General features: G+C 47.8%; 10 protein-coding genes and 1 non-coding gene across 15 annotated transcripts; 4 read left to right on the top strand and 7 right to left on the bottom strand.

The window, feature by feature from the left end:
* Positions 1-239: 239 nt before the first annotated feature.
* On the top strand, positions 240-1,076 carry FVEG_17625 (hypothetical protein). 4 transcript variants are annotated; one of them, XM_018906866.1, is made up of 4 exons: positions 240-538; positions 585-610; positions 665-760; positions 816-1,076. In XM_018906866.1, exons 1-4 carry the CDS (start codon positions 296-298, stop codon positions 862-864), a joined length of 414 nt encoding a protein of 137 aa, XP_018762255.1. In that variant the 5' UTR covers positions 240-295; the 3' UTR covers positions 865-1,076. The 4 variants fall into 4 exon arrangements, with proteins under 4 accessions (XP_018762255.1, XP_018762256.1, XP_018762254.1 ...); XM_018906867.1 differs by having other exon boundaries at positions 665-1,076; XM_018906864.1 differs by having other exon boundaries at positions 257-538; positions 585-760.
* A 1,586-nt stretch (positions 1,077-2,662) lies between these two features.
* On the top strand, positions 2,663-2,778 carry FVEG_17626. The gene has a single exon (XR_001989334.1). It is a non-coding gene; the product is annotated as a 5S ribosomal RNA (ribosomal RNA).
* On the bottom strand, positions 2,762-4,879 carry FVEG_17627 (hypothetical protein). 2 transcript variants are annotated; one of them, XM_018906868.1, is made up of 3 exons: positions 4,671-4,879; positions 4,035-4,620; positions 2,762-3,987 (listed from the first exon to the last, which is right to left on the bottom strand). In XM_018906868.1, exons 1-3 carry the CDS (start codon positions 4,867-4,869, stop codon positions 2,865-2,867), a joined length of 1,908 nt encoding a protein of 635 aa, XP_018762257.1. In that variant the 5' UTR covers positions 4,870-4,879; the 3' UTR covers positions 2,762-2,864. The 2 variants fall into 2 exon arrangements, with proteins under 2 accessions (XP_018762257.1, XP_018762258.1); XM_018906869.1 differs by having other exon boundaries at positions 4,035-4,879.
* A 391-nt stretch (positions 4,880-5,270) lies between these two features.
* FVEG_17628 (hypothetical protein) lies at positions 5,271-5,693 on the bottom strand (the record flags this gene model as incomplete). Its single annotated transcript, XM_018906870.1, has 1 exon — positions 5,271-5,693. The coding sequence occupies one exon, from the start codon at positions 5,691-5,693 to the stop codon at positions 5,271-5,273; it is 423 nt and encodes a 140-aa protein (XP_018762259.1).
* Positions 5,694-6,250: 557 nt separating this feature from the next.
* FVEG_13861 (hypothetical protein) lies at positions 6,251-6,979 on the bottom strand (the record flags this gene model as incomplete). The annotated part of the gene is made up of 1 exon (XM_018903207.1): positions 6,251-6,979. One exon carries the CDS (start codon positions 6,977-6,979, stop codon positions 6,251-6,253), a length of 729 nt encoding a protein of 242 aa, XP_018762260.1.
* A 918-nt stretch (positions 6,980-7,897) lies between these two features.
* Positions 7,898-9,628, top strand: FVEG_13862 (hypothetical protein; the record flags this gene model as incomplete). The annotated part of the gene is made up of 6 exons (XM_018903208.1): positions 7,898-8,010; positions 8,061-8,724; positions 8,773-8,824; positions 8,871-9,259; positions 9,307-9,396; positions 9,446-9,628. 6 exons carry the CDS (start codon positions 7,898-7,900, stop codon positions 9,626-9,628), a joined length of 1,491 nt encoding a protein of 496 aa, XP_018762261.1.
* FVEG_13863 (hypothetical protein) lies at positions 9,409-10,868 on the bottom strand. The gene has a single exon (XM_018903209.1). It carries the CDS (start codon positions 10,711-10,713, stop codon positions 9,733-9,735), a length of 981 nt encoding a protein of 326 aa, XP_018762262.1. The 5' UTR covers positions 10,714-10,868; the 3' UTR covers positions 9,409-9,732.
* Positions 10,869-11,216: 348 nt separating this feature from the next.
* Positions 11,217-11,465, bottom strand: FVEG_17629 (hypothetical protein; the record flags this gene model as incomplete). Its single annotated transcript, XM_018906871.1, has 1 exon — positions 11,217-11,465. One exon carries the CDS (start codon positions 11,463-11,465, stop codon positions 11,217-11,219), a length of 249 nt encoding a protein of 82 aa, XP_018762263.1.
* A 6-nt stretch (positions 11,466-11,471) lies between these two features.
* Positions 11,472-12,923, bottom strand: FVEG_17630 (hypothetical protein; the record flags this gene model as incomplete). The annotated part of the gene is made up of 1 exon (XM_018906872.1): positions 11,472-12,923. One exon carries the CDS (start codon positions 12,921-12,923, stop codon positions 11,472-11,474), a length of 1,452 nt encoding a protein of 483 aa, XP_018762264.1.
* A 1,216-nt stretch (positions 12,924-14,139) lies between these two features.
* On the bottom strand, positions 14,140-15,267 carry FVEG_17631 (hypothetical protein; the record flags this gene model as incomplete). Its single annotated transcript, XM_018906873.1, has 1 exon — positions 14,140-15,267. The coding sequence occupies one exon, from the start codon at positions 15,265-15,267 to the stop codon at positions 14,140-14,142; it is 1,128 nt and encodes a 375-aa protein (XP_018762265.1).
* An 807-nt stretch (positions 15,268-16,074) lies between these two features.
* Positions 16,075-16,678, top strand: FVEG_13865 (hypothetical protein). Its single transcript, XM_018903210.1, has 2 exons — positions 16,075-16,155; positions 16,207-16,678. The coding sequence occupies exon 2, from the start codon at positions 16,208-16,210 to the stop codon at positions 16,604-16,606; it is 399 nt and encodes a 132-aa protein (XP_018762266.1). The 5' UTR covers positions 16,075-16,155; position 16,207; the 3' UTR covers positions 16,607-16,678.
* Positions 16,679-16,902: the final 224 nt, after the last annotated feature.

Here is a 16,902-nt window from a genome sequence, read left to right as displayed (position 1 = left end):
CTCCACGTCATCCCCGGTATTGAAATCTGTTCCGCGCCCCCCGAAGCGATGATGTCAGCAAGCCCCCACACGAACCCCTGTCCAAGGCTGAGAATTCGCATTCGTCACAAGGGTTGTGAGACGCTTCGACATGGCGATTGGTCAGAGTCCGAGTCTATTTTTGTGATCGACGGATTGAGGAGTTGGGATTCGTCCACGCCACGGAGCAAGCCTCGTTCTGACTACTCAGCGAGTGGCTCATGTTAGACAGGACTTACGAAGCCCGCCGGAGAAGTCAGCTCTTTTCACGGAAGCCATGGGAATTTCGTCTCTTAAATATGTATGCGCTGGCGCTCGGATATCTGGTGGCGATTCATCGCAGCCGCATCGGTCCTTTTTAGCTTCTCGTGTTTTGCATGCTTTTAGTTCGTTCGTTTTGCAAGCGCTCTACCTAGTTTCAATGGATAATTACGAAGACGATTTTCAGAGCACGCCAACTGGCAAAGTCTCAAAGGCGAAGAAGGGAAAGCCAGTCCACGTGTGTTCCGAATGTCAAAAGGTGCGTCAATGACTACGAGCGGTAGATTACCTGCTAACAAACCAAGGTCTACACTCGAGCTGAGCATTTGAGGTACAACTTCTACACTTACACTCGAGACGAAGACAGTATGCTCACACTTGAAAGGCGACATCAGTCTTCACACCAAGAACCCCAGTTCGAATGCCCTGTATGTCAAAGACGTTTCCATCGCAAGGATCTACTAGAGAGGCACTACAAACGGTGAGTTGAAAAGTCTCTGTGACCAAGAAACGCTCCTGACGATAATCTGCCTAAGACATGAAGAAGGAATCGATGACCCTTCTGGCTCTGGATACATGGAGTAGGCGTATGACGCTGAAGGAGTTTGGGGATTTGTTTCATTATACACTCGTTATCGGCAGTAAAGTACACGAATGAGGCAACGAGAAATAGATGGATGTAATTTTATGAGGGACGATGGTGGGTAAATATCTATGGATTGAATGTTGGTATAGAGAGTAGATAAACTGTATATACAAGTCAGTCTCAATGACTTGGAATCTGGTGGTCATATGTGATTTCACTCATGTTTCGATTGTTATGCTACTTTCCAGAGAAATCCTATGAGTATGTCACGGTACTCATCAAAAATGGTGTATACCCGAATGACCGGAGAGTATGGAGTAGATACGAATTTATTGCAAGTTCTTATTTAATAGCACAGAGGTTAATACTTTCCTCAATTAAAGTGATACGGTATTGCGATGAGAGTGCGACAACCTGTGAGTTTCTAGAATTCAAGAAGCAAGGAAATGCCAGTTCATGCGTATATCTTACAGGGTAGCACAGCCCCAGTCTTCTCCGCCCCGCGTCGCTCTATTGACCACCTGCTAGTGAACAGCCCCCTTACTAGTTTAGTAGACGCCCCTATTTTTAAGCAAATTATTAATGTAAAAAATCTTTAAACAGTTGTCATATTGGGTTACCAGCCTGTATGACCCTGGTGCTCATCAACAGGCCTTTCCCGGCAGACACGATAGCTTGCCAGGAGATGAGAGAAGATCTTACTTCTTGGTCTTTGAACACAAAATCTATCTGAGTAATTAATTCTAGCTTACTTTGTCCTGGACTTTAGCAATGAGGTATATTTGTCGTATTGAAGGTATCCCCCCATAGAAGGCATCGTTAACACTGATTCAAAGCGCAATTACTGTCCTGAACATGGCAGAAAAGCCAGTACGCCCTTACCAAGAAAAGGGATTAGACACTGAGGGGATTCTTAACTATATTAGCTTCAACATGCACCCAGATGATAGCGGCTACAGTTTTGATGAGTATAAGCTGGGAAGCATGTCGAGGATCCTCAGGACCACAATACATAGAATGACGGAATTTTGGCTAACAAATATTATAGGCCGAGCGAGCCACCTGATTCTAGTTTCGGAGCCCCGAGTCTCAAGCAGCAATCTTCTGCATGTATTGGATCTGAGGCAGTACAAGCTCCAGTCAGTGGTCATGATACCAAACCGGTATGTCTGAGTCAGAAAAAGGCTACGGCCCCGCCCCAGACGGCACAAAGCAAGGAGCGTACCGAGGGTAGTGTCAAACCGGAGCGAGTTGTGTTATCAGAGAAGAGTTCTTGAGGGTCTCTTTAAGAGAGAATGAACGAGTAACCGCTCCATGGGATAATTTGCTGGTTCCTGTGTTAGGCAAAAAAGTATATCAGCTCGAGCTCGAATCCGCAGTATAGAAGTATTGTAAGCCTTCATGTGCTAGAACCTTGAAGCATATGCAATCTCTCTACCAGTACCCTGAAATCTCTATTTTAGACCTTAGAATTATCCTGTTGCCTAGCATCTCGGTGTAAATTAGGAGGAGGCACGGCAACAATTTGGCGCCATGTCAACACTGGGAACAAAATACATGGTAGTTCGAGGATGTAAATGGTAAGAATTAATTAGCATTGTTACGTTCATGTCTCAATCTAGTAACTTATTGTTTGCCTTGCGAATATCGCTGGTACCACTGGGCCTGGGGTTTGGGGTTGTCAGGCCAAGGCCCTCAATAAAGCCGTGCCGAATATAGCAATTGGTTAGCAAGACTGCGAGGATAGAGCAACAAGCCCCGTCGATATAAGCTACGACTCATCTTTGCTCGGTACATACGACCAAAGCTCGTAGAAAATACGGGATCCCGTCCGCTCTCCCATAGTCAAGCTGCGAAGCGCTGGATTAGTAGTTGGGTCGGTGACGACCAGCGAATCCCCGGTGTTGTATGTTTTTTGCCGGTCAGCTATTCTGAACTATGAGGCAAACAAGACATTCAAAATGAATCTTTTTTTATTCAATTGCTGGCACTTTCTCATTTATTCTTCAGGCTCTGACTCTCCCTCTGGCATCTCAATACCGAGCCCGACTAGAAACTCCGCAATGTCAGGTTTCTCGCGACAACATTCTAATAAATCCTCCTCTTCTAGCGCATTGATATCTGCACCGTGACTAATAAGCAGCCTCACTGACTCTAAGCATCCATATACGATGGCATGAGCCAAAGGTGTGAGTCCATCTTCATCCACTGCAGCGACATTGGCCTCGCATTCTAATAACCGCTTGACTGTATGGGACGAATCTCCAATCTCCGCTGCGATATGCAACGCTGTTTGTCCATTTGCCGCTTGAGCCTCAATATTGTCGCCGCGATCAACAAGCAACTGGATCAGTGTCTCCTTGGCTCCAAAATGAGCAGCGAGGTGAAGGGGAGTATATCTTCGCGTATAACACCGCCATCTCTCTTCCTCAGCTTCAAACTCATCATAGCTCTCGTCATCAATGTATGGCCATGCTTCGGCAGCTTGAAGGTAAGAGTCTACCGATCTATGTGAGGTTGTCATTTTTAGAAAATCTGTGTCGTAAGACAGCGATGGCAAAGCTGCAAGACTTGGTGCAAGAGTTCTGGCGGCATAACAGAGAAACGGATGCGCCTTCAATCTCTCTTTGAGCTCTTGAGATGACCTGCACGCGCCTTCGTGGTCGCCTCGTGTCAAGTATAGGAATGTCGCCCTGATGTGTCGCGCATGGTATTTGTCGTCAAATACTTCATTTCGCAAGTAGTCCAACAGCAATGGTGATCGCAATTTCATGACCTTCGTTTGAGAGTCGATAAAGGCAAAACTGGCGCAGGCGTTGGAGATTTGTGTGAGAGTAAACACTGTGTAGTCTTTGTCTCTAATACCCCAGGCGATGAGAGCTTCCCATAGCATCGATGGAGTAAAGGTGTATCCATTTTCTTCGCCATAGACCAGGTAATAAAGCAAGCAGAGGATCATGTCCGAATGCTCTGAGGCTTCGATCCCATTGACCAGAGCTTTGCAAAAGGCGCGAGGTACATCCACGCTGGAGTTTGGTGACCAGGACTCTATCAGGCTGAGAAGAACCGCATTCGGTTGCGATGCGATGTTGCTGAACCAAGTCGGTATGATGGGAAGAAACCTAGTAGACTTTAGCGGATGCTATCACGAATGCATAGCGAGCCTTACCGCCCTTCAGCCATGTCCGTAAGTTTCTGATATGGAAACAGCCTGGTATGGGAATCATCCAGCACTTCTGCATTTGCAGGTGCCTCGTCAACAGCTCTGGCGTGGTATAGACTCAAACCCTCATTGGTAGCGCGTGCTGTGATCGTGTTGATACCAAAGGCGTCAGAGAGCGCGTGTGATGGCTGACCCCGACTGGTTAGCATTATTCGCAATTGTGTCTTTTCTTTCAGTAGAAATTCCAGCAGCTCCCGTAAGCCAGCCTCATTTGAGGAGTCGACTCCATCGAGGATGATGATAATTCTACAGAACGCAGAACCCAGCATCTGCAGTATAGTCACGGTACTTTCGGCATTTCCCAAGCCATCGTCAATAGTCGCCAAAATTTGGGTTGGAAGCGTAGATTTTCCCGGAAGCTGTGACACCAACTGTCTAGTGATTGAGCGCAGCGCAAGGTTGTAGTCAGCAAGGTTGAACTGCAGCTCATGCCTGTCAAAATGGTATACGGCGGCCCCAGTACTTGGTAAGATCTGGTCATCTAGAACACGGCTCACTAAACTTGAGGTAATAAAACTCTTGCCAGTTGCGCCTGGTGTTCGTTAGCCAGGCACGAATAAGTAATGGAAGTTGGTGAGATACTTGGTCCATGGAGCCAAAGCACGCGACCCCGATTCCCGCTCAGCCAATCCTGAGTCATCTCATGGTCGAAAAACCACTGCGCGACCCCGGGAATACGCGCGTCATTGAGAAGCCGCTGTTGAGTGGCTGATTGATCCCCCGGATTTAACCTTCGAAGCAGGGTCTTCCGGTCACTCAGTTGCATTATGAAATATGTCATGCAAGTATGTACAAACGGTTAAATGTTTAATAACTCAGGGCTAGGTATTTATCTGATGCTACCTTGCACGATTGATCGTGGCTCGGCCAAGAAATTCATAGCCGCTCCTCGAGGATTGGCTGTATCGTATAATCCTCACCCCCACTCGCTAGTTCTGAAACATGCTCGTATTACAAACAAAAAGGGAGCCTGTTCCAGGCATCAACTAACTAATTTATTCCCAGTCGTATGATTCTGGAAGATCAGATCAATTCTCGGTTTGCCTTTCGGGTCATATTTGTCCACGTATCTCTCTCCAAAAGGCTGCATCCAAGAGTCTGCAGCATACATAGTCAGTAGAGGCTACGCAATAGGCAGCAGAATTACTCACCATATGTCGTCTGAGGCTTCGTGTCACAAAGTCAGATGATAGTGTCATTGACACAGTCTTTGAGATCACTTTTCGGAAAGGCTTTGGCAATTGCAGCATAATCCTCTTCCGAGACACCATAAGCTGGTCTTGAAAAGTCCATTGCCATGCCTTTTGATACAACCTGCACATCAAGGTCTTTGAAATATGATACAGACCTTTCTGTATGAAGCGCGATCGCATCCCATACCACCTGAGCATTCCTCTCATGCCAGAACTCTTGTATAAACTCACGCGCTGCGAAAGCCCCGTCTACTTCGAGCCGACGGCCAGCGTTGATGATGGGCGACGCTTCTGTTGTGTCCCAACCAAGGTCGTGCAAGAGGGTGGCGACAGCTTGAACTTCTAGGTCGACTCTGTCACTGAGGGTTTCGTTGGCATTGATCATGAGAACTCCGTAGAGCCACGACCGCATGACGTGCCTGTAGATGGGGTAGGTACTATGCTTCAACGCAAATGCTTCGGCATCTTAAACGATTGGTGTGTTGATGACTGATATGCCAGCGACTTTTCGGGCAGGATATGAGAGTCCGATGGTGTTAGCCTGACAACTACCATGGAAAAGGGCCGCAAGAATGACGACAGCTCTGATCTGCACAATGCATGAAGTGAAGTCCTATGGACCGACGGTATAGAGTCGCGAAAGAGAGACTAAAGTTCTTGCGCAGGTTCCTCTGTATTGTTTAGTGCCATGGCAGTGATAAAGTACTTAAATAAGGGGAACTGAAGACACAGTTCTATACTGGGGATAAATAATCACTCAATATGCACAGTGTTGTATCAATAATCCAACGTATGTGCCTTCTTATGCGTCAGATTTAATACGTGCACTGATGTATTTCAAGGTCTAAGCCCATGGTTCAGAGGTATATCGTGATCTATAAGTATTTGCTCTGAGGCTCTAATCTCTATCTATCGTAATGCCTATGAATGGCTAGTCTGCTTTTAAGACCCAAGTAAGGTATTGCATTATCAAACCTTACAAGCCTCTCGAAGCGGCCAAACCATGTCAGGAATGCGATAACCCAGTCTATCCATGTAGTACGAGGTATCGAGTCCGTGAACTCTCCAAGCAATGACTCTCTCGCCACGTCCTTCTACTAAACCAAAGTTAGGCTTCATGATATCCAGATGAGGACTCACATGTCTCGAAGCATCGGGCATCTCCCAGGTTGACATCATGAGCAGCTCATCTCCGGTCAAAAGACTCATCAGCTGCACGAACTTGTTATTCGAAACCGTGATGACTTCAATATCTCCAGGCTTCATCAGCTGACAGCATTGGAGAGTACCTGGCTGGACGTCCTTTGACTTTGATAGCGCGAAAATTGTCCATGGTGTCCATTTACCCATGAACATGTTGAGAGGGAACGGCTGAGAGGCAGTGCCTGAAGGGATCAGATGACGCCTAAAAAGGTAAGAAGTTGCAGCTTTGCGGCTCAAGAGGAATGACACTAGATCGTGAGCAATGGAGAGCTTAGGATGGGGGTTGACGGTGGCGATCTGGCCATTCTCATCAGTAGCCTCTCTGCGAACGAAATCGATGGCTAATTTCGTACGCATTTCCTCTTGCTTACGGTATTCCTCATTCTTCATTTCATGACCAATTTCATGTCTTTCAGAATAAGACTCAACGAACGACAGAACATCGAAGTCTTTATCAGCCTCGACATCCACAATAAGCGAGTCGTTATGATACATGGCGTGAAATGTTGCTGTAATTTTAGATTTGTTGTTGTTTGGTACTGTAATTCTGTGGTTAGTCAAGAAAATAGGGAACAGACAGAATAATAGGAAGCTTAAGCTTTTAAATACTAGGAGACTAGACGCATTTTCGCAATTCGGCGCTCTGTTCTCCTGTTCAGCATCATGTCTTAGGATTATCAAAGGGCTTTGTGTAGACAAAGGGCGATGCTTTGGAGTGCTGACCAAGAGCATTATGACCCGAACATCAGAGAACAAAGAATCGCCCACCACTCAAAGGCCATGAAGACAAGTCATTGTAGTTGGACGAACATGATGCTATCTGAACAATCCGTCTGCCATTTCAAAGCAAGAGACACTTCGATTGTCGCCCAAACCCGTCTAGCGTGCACTAGGAACTTTTGCATGTTAAGCTTATTCGTATGGTTCATGATCCCTGTCCCCAAGCTCTTCATCCACCTTCCAAAACCGTGCAACCTCAAGAAATAACCCGCCATTGCCCAATGAAAGTCCCTCGGCATTATTGGGCTCGCGGGGTTATCGTTCTCTGCCAAGATGACCCTCATTTGGTGCAACGTCGATCGGGCTTGGTCACATTTTAGTGCAGTAAAAGTTCGATTCTCGTTGGTGCAAGCAAAAGTGCCTGGGAGCCGTCACCACTAGCGATAAGGCCTCCGCTAGACAAGTCTGCTGGCGATCATCAAAGCAACTGCTTGGCTAGAAATGACCTTCCATAAGCGAAACTGTTTCCGTGAACTTGTGTTCGTCATGATTTCCCGCCATGGATTGTCGTGCTTGGCACTGCGATTGCCTCTGATTGCGTGACTTGTTTATCTGTATAAATAGAGACTCTCCGCCTTCGTGGACTCCCTGCTTCCGTTGTTACGGCCATTCCAACCTTCAAATATCGTCAACATGAAGCTCAGCACTGGCGTCGCTACATTGCTGGCGCTGGCTCCCAGCCATGGCCTCGCCAAGACTCATAAGCTGGAGTCTAAGAAGATCCAAGCTGACATGAAGACCAAGAAGTAATTACTTTCGATCCTCGTACCAGCGAAAAAGTGTTAACAACATGTAGCCTCATGTCAAACCTCGAAACATTCAACGACATTGCCTTTGCCAACGGCGGTAACAGAGCCTTCGGTCTTCCCGGATACGACGCTTCAGTGGACTACATCTTCAAGCGCATCTCCAAAGTCAAGACCGCCAAAGTCTGGAAGCAAAACTTCCCCGCGCTCTTCGCCTTTGTAGACTCAATTGAGCTCAAGGTTGACGACACGCCCGTCTATGTCTACGGCCTGACCTACTCCCCCTCAACGTCCGCAGAAGGCATCACCGCCGAGATTGCGCTCGGTCCCGAAGGTGCAGCAGGTTGCGACGCTTCATCATACGATGATCTCGACGTCAAGGGTAAAATTGTTCTCGTCCAGCGGTTCCGCTGTCCTACCGGCGGAACTCTTGCTGGCAGAGTGATTCCTGCTGCTGCGGCTGGTGCGTCCGCTGTCATCATCTACCATGATCTTACGACAAATGTGACTGCTGGTTCTCTTAGCCAGCCCGATCCTGAGAAGCATGTCCCAGCTGGCTTCATCAACCTTGTTGATGGTGAGAAGATCAAGGAGAGGATCGAGGTTGGCGAGACTGTCACTGCACACTTTCAGCAGACGCAGACGATTGAGGAGAGGATTACGCAGAACGTTATTGCTGAGACCAAGGGAGGCGACCCTCGTAATGTCATCATGGTTTGTGACTCAGCCCAATGGCCAATAGCCATACTAACAAATATCTAGCTAGGCGCCCATCTTGACAGCGTTCAAGCCGGTCCCGGTATTAACGACGACGGTTTGTCCCCCGCCGCGTTTCATCATGACTCCACTAATGCAGCCAGGTTCTGGCTCATCCCTCATCCTTGAGCTCTTCCTCGCCCTCTCAAAGTACAAGACAAAGAACAAGATCCGCTTCGCATGGTGGGGAGCCGAAGAAAACGGCCTTCTCGGCAGCAAACACTACACCTCTACCCTCCCCGCCAAGGACGTCAACGATCTTCTCGTCTATCTCAACTTCGATATGGTTTCCAAGGGGTTCTTCGGCGTTGCCGACACCGATGGAAGCTCTCATGGATCAAAAGCTCCCGAGGGCTCCGAGGTCACGGAGAAGATCTTCACAGAGTACTTTGAGAGCCAGGGTATTGAGGTCACGCCCGCTGTTTTGACCAATGGCAGTGATTATGCTCCTTTCTGGCAGAACTTGAACAAGCCCTTTGGATTCTTGCATACTGTAGGTGTCACACATTCGACTGTGTTTTGCAACTGACCAAGAATTAGGGCACGGCTGTTGCACAGGATCCCTGCTACCACCAAGCTTGCGACACCATTGACAACCCCGATTCCAAGACTCTCACCATAAACGCCAAGGTAAGCCTTCTACCCGGGTCATGACTATGAGCAACTCTAACATGAACAGGCTGCTGCACACATTCTGGCCGTCCTCGACGACAGAGGAACAAAGCTGATCCCCAAGACCAAGACCAGTGAGGCTTCGTTGCAGGGTCTCCAGGAACGAAGTGTTGGCCCTGATCTGGCTCAGATTGACGAGCTTGAGGCGATGGGTATTCGACACTTGGGGTGCGGTATTCACGAGATCTAGGGTTGTATCTGTAAAAGTTGAGATGATGAGAAAATGAGGTGATGAGTTATGAGTAGTAGTTTGTTGATAGATGAAAGCATTATGAACGTGTTAGACGCACGATCTCACTCGCCCGTAAACGTGTCAACAGATCTCCACTTCCAATTCCTAAACCTCTCGTAAGATATTGGATCAGTTCCCCAATAGTGGCATATGTCCTCTGCCGTCAGCATTCTCCAGTCCCTTTCAAATTCAGGCGGTCTTGGTGCCGACGTATCAACTCCTTCGTCCCACGCTTTCACGTCTTTTCTCTTCGCCCAATCCTCGCCCGTCACTTTACAGCCTTTATTACGCTTACATCTCTGCCCACAGGACGGGCACTTATAGTTCTTCCAATCTTCTTCATGATCGCGTTTCCAAGCGTCGGATTTGCCGTGAGGGTATGAACATGATCGCCTGGTATGGCCCATCTTGTTCTTGAGCCTGTTATCGTAGTACCGTTGTGAGAGCTCTTCAGTGTTGTAACGTTGGGGGTGGCCATGGCGAAGAGAGTCGCGGTAGAGTACGTCTGTCGTTATCCAACAGCTCGAACCTCTTTCCATATATGTCTCGAGAACGTAATCGCTTTTCGTGAGCATCACTCCGTCACATATGTCTTCAGTCTCAAATTCTGTCGGCATGGACGAGTCGACTACCGTGACCTTCACCCGTTCCAGTTCAAGCTTTTGAAGAAGTTCTTTGTTTGCTGGGTCCTTCATCTGCGTCTCAGAAAGGTAAACTTCAAAGTCATCACGAAACATCCTCCAACTCTCGGGCTTGGAGTTTTCTAGGAGCCATTGCAGAACAAAAGCGTGAAAAGGGTTGGAATGACCGAGGATGTAGTGGTGACGGAGACCAGGTGGAGGTGAGCTGCGAAGTCGTGGAGTACCAGTTCCGGCAGGATCGTTGTGAACTTTCTGGCCGACCCATGACCATAAAAACAAGCAGAGATTGGCCCAACAGCCTTCATAATATTCTCTTTCTTTGTCTTTGTCGATGATGGTGCGTATGTAAGCAATCCTTGTTGTTGTCGTTGTCGTTGTCGGTGAAGCCGTTATGTCTTTCATTACTGCTGGAATATGTCGATTACCGTATCCGATGGGATTAGAGATCAACGCCCAGAGGGTGAAACAGCCCGCGGAAGGACAGGACTCAGTGTTGACGTTTTATTGATTCAATGTCGCTGACAACATTGGCGATTATCTTTTATCGCTGCCAGCCGAAATATTGAAGATTAAGTCGGCAAGTGACTCACCACGAATCGAACCATCTCAAATACGAAACAGACATGGTGTTGGTGTCTAGATACTTGATAAAGTAGCTCCAAGTAGCTATTGGCCTTACTGAAGTGCCGAAGTGACCTTGTAGCTACCCGCCTCAAACCCGACGCTAAAATAGTTGTTAATCTTTGTCATGCCTCAGTCATACTTCTCCCAATTTCTCACGATAGCAATTCACCACTGGATTCAGCGACCAAGTTAAGACTGGTAGATTAATCGTGGAAAACTATTTAGGTCATAACTCTGGGTATTTCTATACTTCAGCTCTTTTTTAATCTACAAGTAATCATTTACTGGAACTTGACGCCCTCAGCATTCTCATAAGCATATGGAACACTGGGCGTCTTCCATCGCGGCGTCACCTCCTCGTCGCTCAGACTGACGACAGGCTTCAGGATGCTCAATTTCTTTCCATCGAAAGCGCTCGTCTCAAAGCTCTGATAAAATCCCCCATCTTCCGACAACTCTTTACCAAGGACTCTCTTCCACCCATCCCAAACCGTCATCAAAAGACCAAGCACATGATGCGATCCTCTCATTTCGGCCTATTGGAAACGCTTCGCACACTCGGCGACTGTTTCAGGTGAGTAGAGCCCGACGTCGGATCGAAGAGCGAACGCGTTGACTGCAACGAGAGATGCGTGAACAGCGTAGCTTCCGCCCTTGGTGGCCCGATCGCGAAGGGCGACAAGGGTACCTACTGCACCGAGAGCGCCGGTAGTCATGTCGTTGATAGGTAGCGAAGGTAGAACAGCTTCGTTGTCGGGCAGGTTAAGAGAACGGCCAGTGACATATGCTGATCCAGCAGCCGCATCAGCGATCTGTTGCCAACCGGGCCTCTCAGCATAATAGCCATGAGGGCCATAGCAGTTCTCCGAGACGTGAATGATTCCACAACCTCGCTCTCCAGCCATTTTGAGGATATCGTTCAATCCAAGGCCAAACTTGAGCATCTTGTTCATACGGAAGCCTTGGATGAATACATCTGCATCGGCGATAAGAGACTTGATGATAGTTGCATCCTCAGGCTTCCGCAGGTCAATAGCGGTAGTGCGCTTTCCAGCGTTGAGAGTGAGTTGCATAATCTTGATATCGGGCAAGTGAGGGGGGTTGACCCGGATAACTTCAGCGCCGAAGCTAGAAAGAATCGTCCCGATTTGAGGGCCGGCGATAACGCGAGTCATCTCAACGACTTTGATACCAGCCAGCAGGCGCTTATCGTCTGGATCAAGAGGAGGCAAAGCAACAGGAGGTGTAGGAATAGCTTGAGGCTGAGTCTTGATGTTGATGAGAGGATGAGTAGCGAGTGATTTGCCCATCTCGCTTTCGTTCCACTGCTTAGGTGTGAAGCAGATACATCCGCAGTTGCCGTTGACAAGGTTTTTGAATTCAAGCTTCTCCGGTGAGAGCTTGCTTGTGAAGCTTGCGATGTGCGCCGCTGCTTCTTCGTTGGAGGTGATGGCCTCAGATGGGTCGACGCCGATAGACTTCAGAACTGGCTCTGCATTCATGGAGCCGTGGAGCGAGTACCAAACGTCAGGATCAGAGGTAGGATAAAGCCCTGTGGTACGATACTTGAGAGGTGTATCAACCCATCCGCGTTCCCAATCTGGCAACAGCTTCTTCAACTCTCCAGACTTGGCCAATGTAAGGACATCCTTGCCATCGACATATGCAGTAGCGACATTGCCAAGCCAAATTCCGGCATGGGTAGTATTGACAGTTACATTCCGCTCTTTGTCCTCGAGGCCTCGAAGGGTAAGGATCTCATCAGCTACTACACCGGCCATGGCGTGGAGAGCTGAAGCTACCGAGACAGCCTTGATCGGACCGGAGATGACTGACAGCTCGTCACCAGTGAATATGAATTTTGAAAGGATGGATTCATCCTGGGTGAAGCCGGGTGTTTGAGAGGCGATGAGACGGAAGACGCGTTCTGTGTCTCGGGGAACAGGGACGAATGTGCGATCAGTATGAGTACCGGGGACCGTACACATCAGGGATCCTGGGTTCTTGTGACATATTGAAATGGTTGTGAGATTGGGATGAAGCTAAGAGTAATAAGTGAAGAGGTGAGGCAGGTCAAGACACAGATTTGGGCGATAGCTTGGACTATGGTCGGATGCTTGGCTTTATTACTTCTGAGTGATGTTCAAGTCGGTGTAACGACGAGTTCTTGACCACAAATCTTCAATCACCAAGCATCCCATTTTTTCGACTCCACAGGAATCATGCATCGTCACCATCTCCATAATCGGCCCTGATCCACAGAGCTTCAAATCGGTAGTCTTGAACACGAGCGCGAGCAGAGTTTGGATATAGCAGAAATAAGTGGAATTCTATCTTCACACAATTGCAACATGAGGCTCAAAAAGCCGCCACGAGAAAAGAAGTTTCCACGGTCGAGAAGCGGATTTGTCGTGTTTGCTGCATCATGACGCAGAGACGGAACGTTAGAGTGGAGAAACACGGACACTTCCGCACGAGAAGAGATCTCGAAATTTTCTGGAAGGTGTAAAAGAGGGGCCTGATGGGATAATCGCATGGACATTGGACTATGATGGGGATTCTACGGCTTGGACTGATTCATATGCCGATGCATGGCATTAATGGGATCTAATGCTAAAACACGGCGGGAGATGCGGAATAAAGTCATCTAAAATCTGTCTATTGGGTCAAATGCTAGCAGTAATGCTTTGTAAAACTGAATCATACCGTCAGAACTTGAGCCAGGTCTTCTTCTCCATTATGCTATTTCTCGTTTTCTAAATTCCTGTACCGAATAGTTGCCATGAGGAGCTCGTACTCAGCATCATCGATTCCAACCGTCCCCATCTCTGGTGCCCAACCATTATCTGCTTGCCCCCTTCCCCATGTCCGATTTGGATTTTCCCATCGACAGGAGGCGCCGACATTATAACTAATATACTGCATCCGTGTTTCCCTTCGTTGGAGCAATCCCGCACCATGCAAGTATGTCTGTGCCGAAACTGGGTTCCTGGTGATCCCGAAGTCCATGCCTGCAGGTTTGGAAAAGTTTCTGTGAACATTGTTACAAATCATTTGCTCAAATTCGTCGCTGCTGAGATTGACAACACATTCGTGCTCTCTCAACGATTCGTTACTCGGCCATTGGTTCATCCAGTCGCCATGACCCGTTATGAACTTCTTGAGGCCTTTTATACGTCCTGTCCAGCTTTCAATGACATGGTGTCATCTGATAGCATACTCTTTGGTCTCAGAAGAGTCTTTATTATTCGCCAAGCCAGCGTGGTGATACGGGTATCCATCGCTGGTCAGAGGACTGCGTTGACGGGCTTTGAACAGAATAGGACAATCATCCAAGTATAGTTCCTCTAGACCGCCGCTTGCATTGCTCTCTCCTATGCTTGCGATCCAGTTGGTTTGTCGCTCATCCATAAAGACAAATTTGCCAAGAGCTAGAATCTTAAGCTGAGGCAACGTTCCAATCTCATAGAGATTCATTGTCGGGAACCAGCCCCAGTACTCAGTATAGTAAAGAGATAGAGTTCTCAGATGAATCCCCAGACTTGGCGATAGCCAGGTGTAGGGCAGCTTTTGAAAGAATTCATGCCTTTCTGGGGGAAGGTAAGTCTGGTTCTTCAACCTATAATACTCGGTAGTAATCAAGAGCTTCAAATCCTGCAAGTGAGGTAGGCGGAGTAATTGCTGCCAAGCATCTGAAGAAGTCAGATTGGAATCACGATAATCGGCCAAGTTAGAAATCGTGAGCTCTTGGAGGTGCTCCATGCACCCAGTGACGAACTCTGGATCATCATCTCGGTATCTAGGTCCGAAAAAACGAAGATTCGCCCTCTCATCGGCTTCGACCAGCTTTGCCCGTGACCACAATCCCACGATACAGTGTGGGATAATATCAAGGATTCTATATCGAAACGGCCAGCCTTCCTCGACTCTTGCTGGTTGCCATTCTCTATTTTCATTCCCACAATATTCACTGAACCTCAAGTGCAGGCTGGTGAGATTGGAAAAGTAGCGGAGGTGAGGAAGGGCGTTGAAGAAGCCACTGGATAACTCATGTGTATCATACGAAGTGTATTCATATAGGCCAGTGTTTGCATCAACTGTAATTTCCTTCACGTGGGTGCGCAGATGGGGTGACGTTGCAATGGAGGTGAAGTTTGCGACGGTTCCGTAAACTCTAAGATGAAAGGCCTTGGGAGCTGATGGAGTCACTACGTCGTGGAATTGATGAGCGGCCAATCTCAAGCGAAGAAGGTCGGGTTTCGGCAAAGTCGAACATATCAATGTGACGATCTCGAGCGGAAGAGGAAGGTCACTCTGATGCTCGGTCTCCATTATCGAATACGAAGGTCTTTGTGGCTCCCAAACGTGGATATGCAGTTGCGGTGATGCAGATGCAGCTGTGCCCGAGCTGAGGTTCTCAACATGGAACTTTGTATCAAGCCACGTTTATATGCAAATCGAGAATTGGCCCACTCTACTAGGCTCCAGCTTACCAAAATGACAAGATTGGGTTTCGCCGATTGTATAGAATTTCTTTTGCTTAATACTCTAGAATGCGCTCTGGATAATTTGGTAAATAATATAGATAATACTTGAGGGAAATATGACCTCGGCATTTTACAGTCGTGGATCTTGGCTGATAACTGCCGAGAACGAGTAATAGGAGTGGATCGGCTTTCCGGCGTGGACAAGACGACGCCCAAAATGAAGCATATGCTCTTTTGACCTGGAAACGACAGACATTGATGGTCTATGCTGAGATTGATTGCTTCAGCATTGCAGATACGTAATTAAATGTCACATATACGAGCTTTATAAGATGTCTGCAGCTTATGAAGCATTACAAACTTGTTCCAAAAGAGGAATGGCCGAGAAAACCCATATCCAGTTGGCGGCCGAACCTTACATGGAACATACGATAGCCTCATGTGATGCAGTCAAGGACTTTTGCCGCAGGATTGGGATCTACAACATGTGCCGTGACTTTGTGGCCGGATCTCAGGGCGATATGCCGAGGGCAGTACTGATTGTATATTTCATTTTGCATGTGTATCAACAATTTTGGAGGAGAGATAGAGACAGAATTATGTATAAATGAAGTGATGATTCCTGCAACGAGACCAAAATCTCAACTCGCAACACTCTCAATCATTTCACAAGAGCTTCAAAGCCCATCACAATCCACCAAATCCATCGTAACTCACCAAGAGCCAATTTCGAGTAAGAGCTCCAGTCAACCTAAGTTATCCCCTGCTAACGCATCCGATCCAGAATGCATTTTACCACTCTCATCGCCTCTGCTGTCCTTGCTCTCGGTGTCTCTGCTGAAGGCATCAACTGCCACGGCAGCAGCAACTGCGCCAACGCCGGTTTCAAGCTGACAGGCCTCCTCCGAACCGCCCAGGACCTGAACGACAACAAGTGGTACTACAACGGCCAGCACATCGCCTGTTGGCAGGCTCTTGACAAGACCGGGTTCTGTGCATTCCTCCAGAACACCGGTGGCCTTCCTGGCAAGGACATCAAGAAGCTGCTCCAGGAGCTGGTCAACCATGGATGTGCCAAGTGCGGCAGTGTTCCTGCGTTCTACCCTAGCGACAACGATATCAAGTCTCATGGAATGCTCACTGTCAACTACGTCTCTAAGACGAACTGCAACGGGCTCTGCTAGATGCTGGGCCTGTAAAGGCAACTGTCATTGGCAATCGCTCTCGGAATATACCTCGCCGCACGTGCTTCTGAGGACACGTTCTTTATCAAGTCCATGGATTTGACAAATTATCCTTCGATTCTCTCTTAGTTTAGCTACCTAGACTATCCTATCTTTCATAGAAAATAAGTAAAGGTTTTCCTGCATAAATACCAACAGCTCTGGAAACCCTCAAAGCTATATAGTCATGGCTATCCAGATATCTGCGAACAGTGTTTCTTGTCCAGAAGCAAATGGGTGTCTGATACCATCAGTAT

The sequence above is a fragment of the Fusarium verticillioides genome, chromosome 8 (genome assembly GCF_000149555.1).
Source record: "Fusarium verticillioides 7600 chromosome 8, whole genome shotgun sequence".
NCBI classification, from domain to species: Eukaryota; Fungi; Ascomycota; class Sordariomycetes; order Hypocreales; family Nectriaceae; genus Fusarium; species Fusarium verticillioides.
Note: the sequence above shows the minus strand (reverse complement) of the source record. Positions and strands in the feature narration are given on the sequence as shown.

What these genes read in the sequence shown, in the direction of transcription:
- FVEG_13865 (XM_018903210.1), top strand. Translation starts at nt 16,208, where the DNA reads ATGCATTTTACCACTCTCATCGCCTCTGCTGTCCTTGCTCTCGGTGTC.
- FVEG_17625 (XM_018906864.1), top strand. Translation starts at nt 296, where the DNA reads ATGGGAATTTCGTCTCTTAAATATGTATGCGCTGGCGCTCGGATATCT. An exon ending in TGTGTTCCGAATGTCAAAAG is followed by an intron (nt 539 to 584) that starts GTGCGTCAATGA and finishes TAACAAACCAAG; the next exon opens with GTCTACACTCGAGCTGAGCA. An exon ending in CTAGAGAGGCACTACAAACG is followed by an intron (nt 761 to 815) that starts GTGAGTTGAAAA and finishes AATCTGCCTAAG; the next exon opens with ACATGAAGAAGGAATCGATG.
- FVEG_13863 (XM_018903209.1), bottom strand. Translation starts at nt 10,713, where the DNA reads ATGAAAGACATAACGGCTTCACCGACAACGACAACGACAACAACAAGG.
- FVEG_17627 (XM_018906868.1), bottom strand. Translation starts at nt 4,869, where the DNA reads ATGACATATTTCATAATGCAACTGAGTGACCGGAAGACCCTGCTTCGA. An exon ending in GCTTTGGCTCCATGGACCAA is followed by an intron (nt 4,621 to 4,670) that starts GTATCTCACCAA and finishes AACGAACACCAG; the next exon opens with GCGCAACTGGCAAGAGTTTT. An exon ending in ACGGACATGGCTGAAGGGCG is followed by an intron (nt 3,988 to 4,034) that starts GTAAGGCTCGCT and finishes AAAGTCTACTAG; the next exon opens with GTTTCTTCCCATCATACCGA.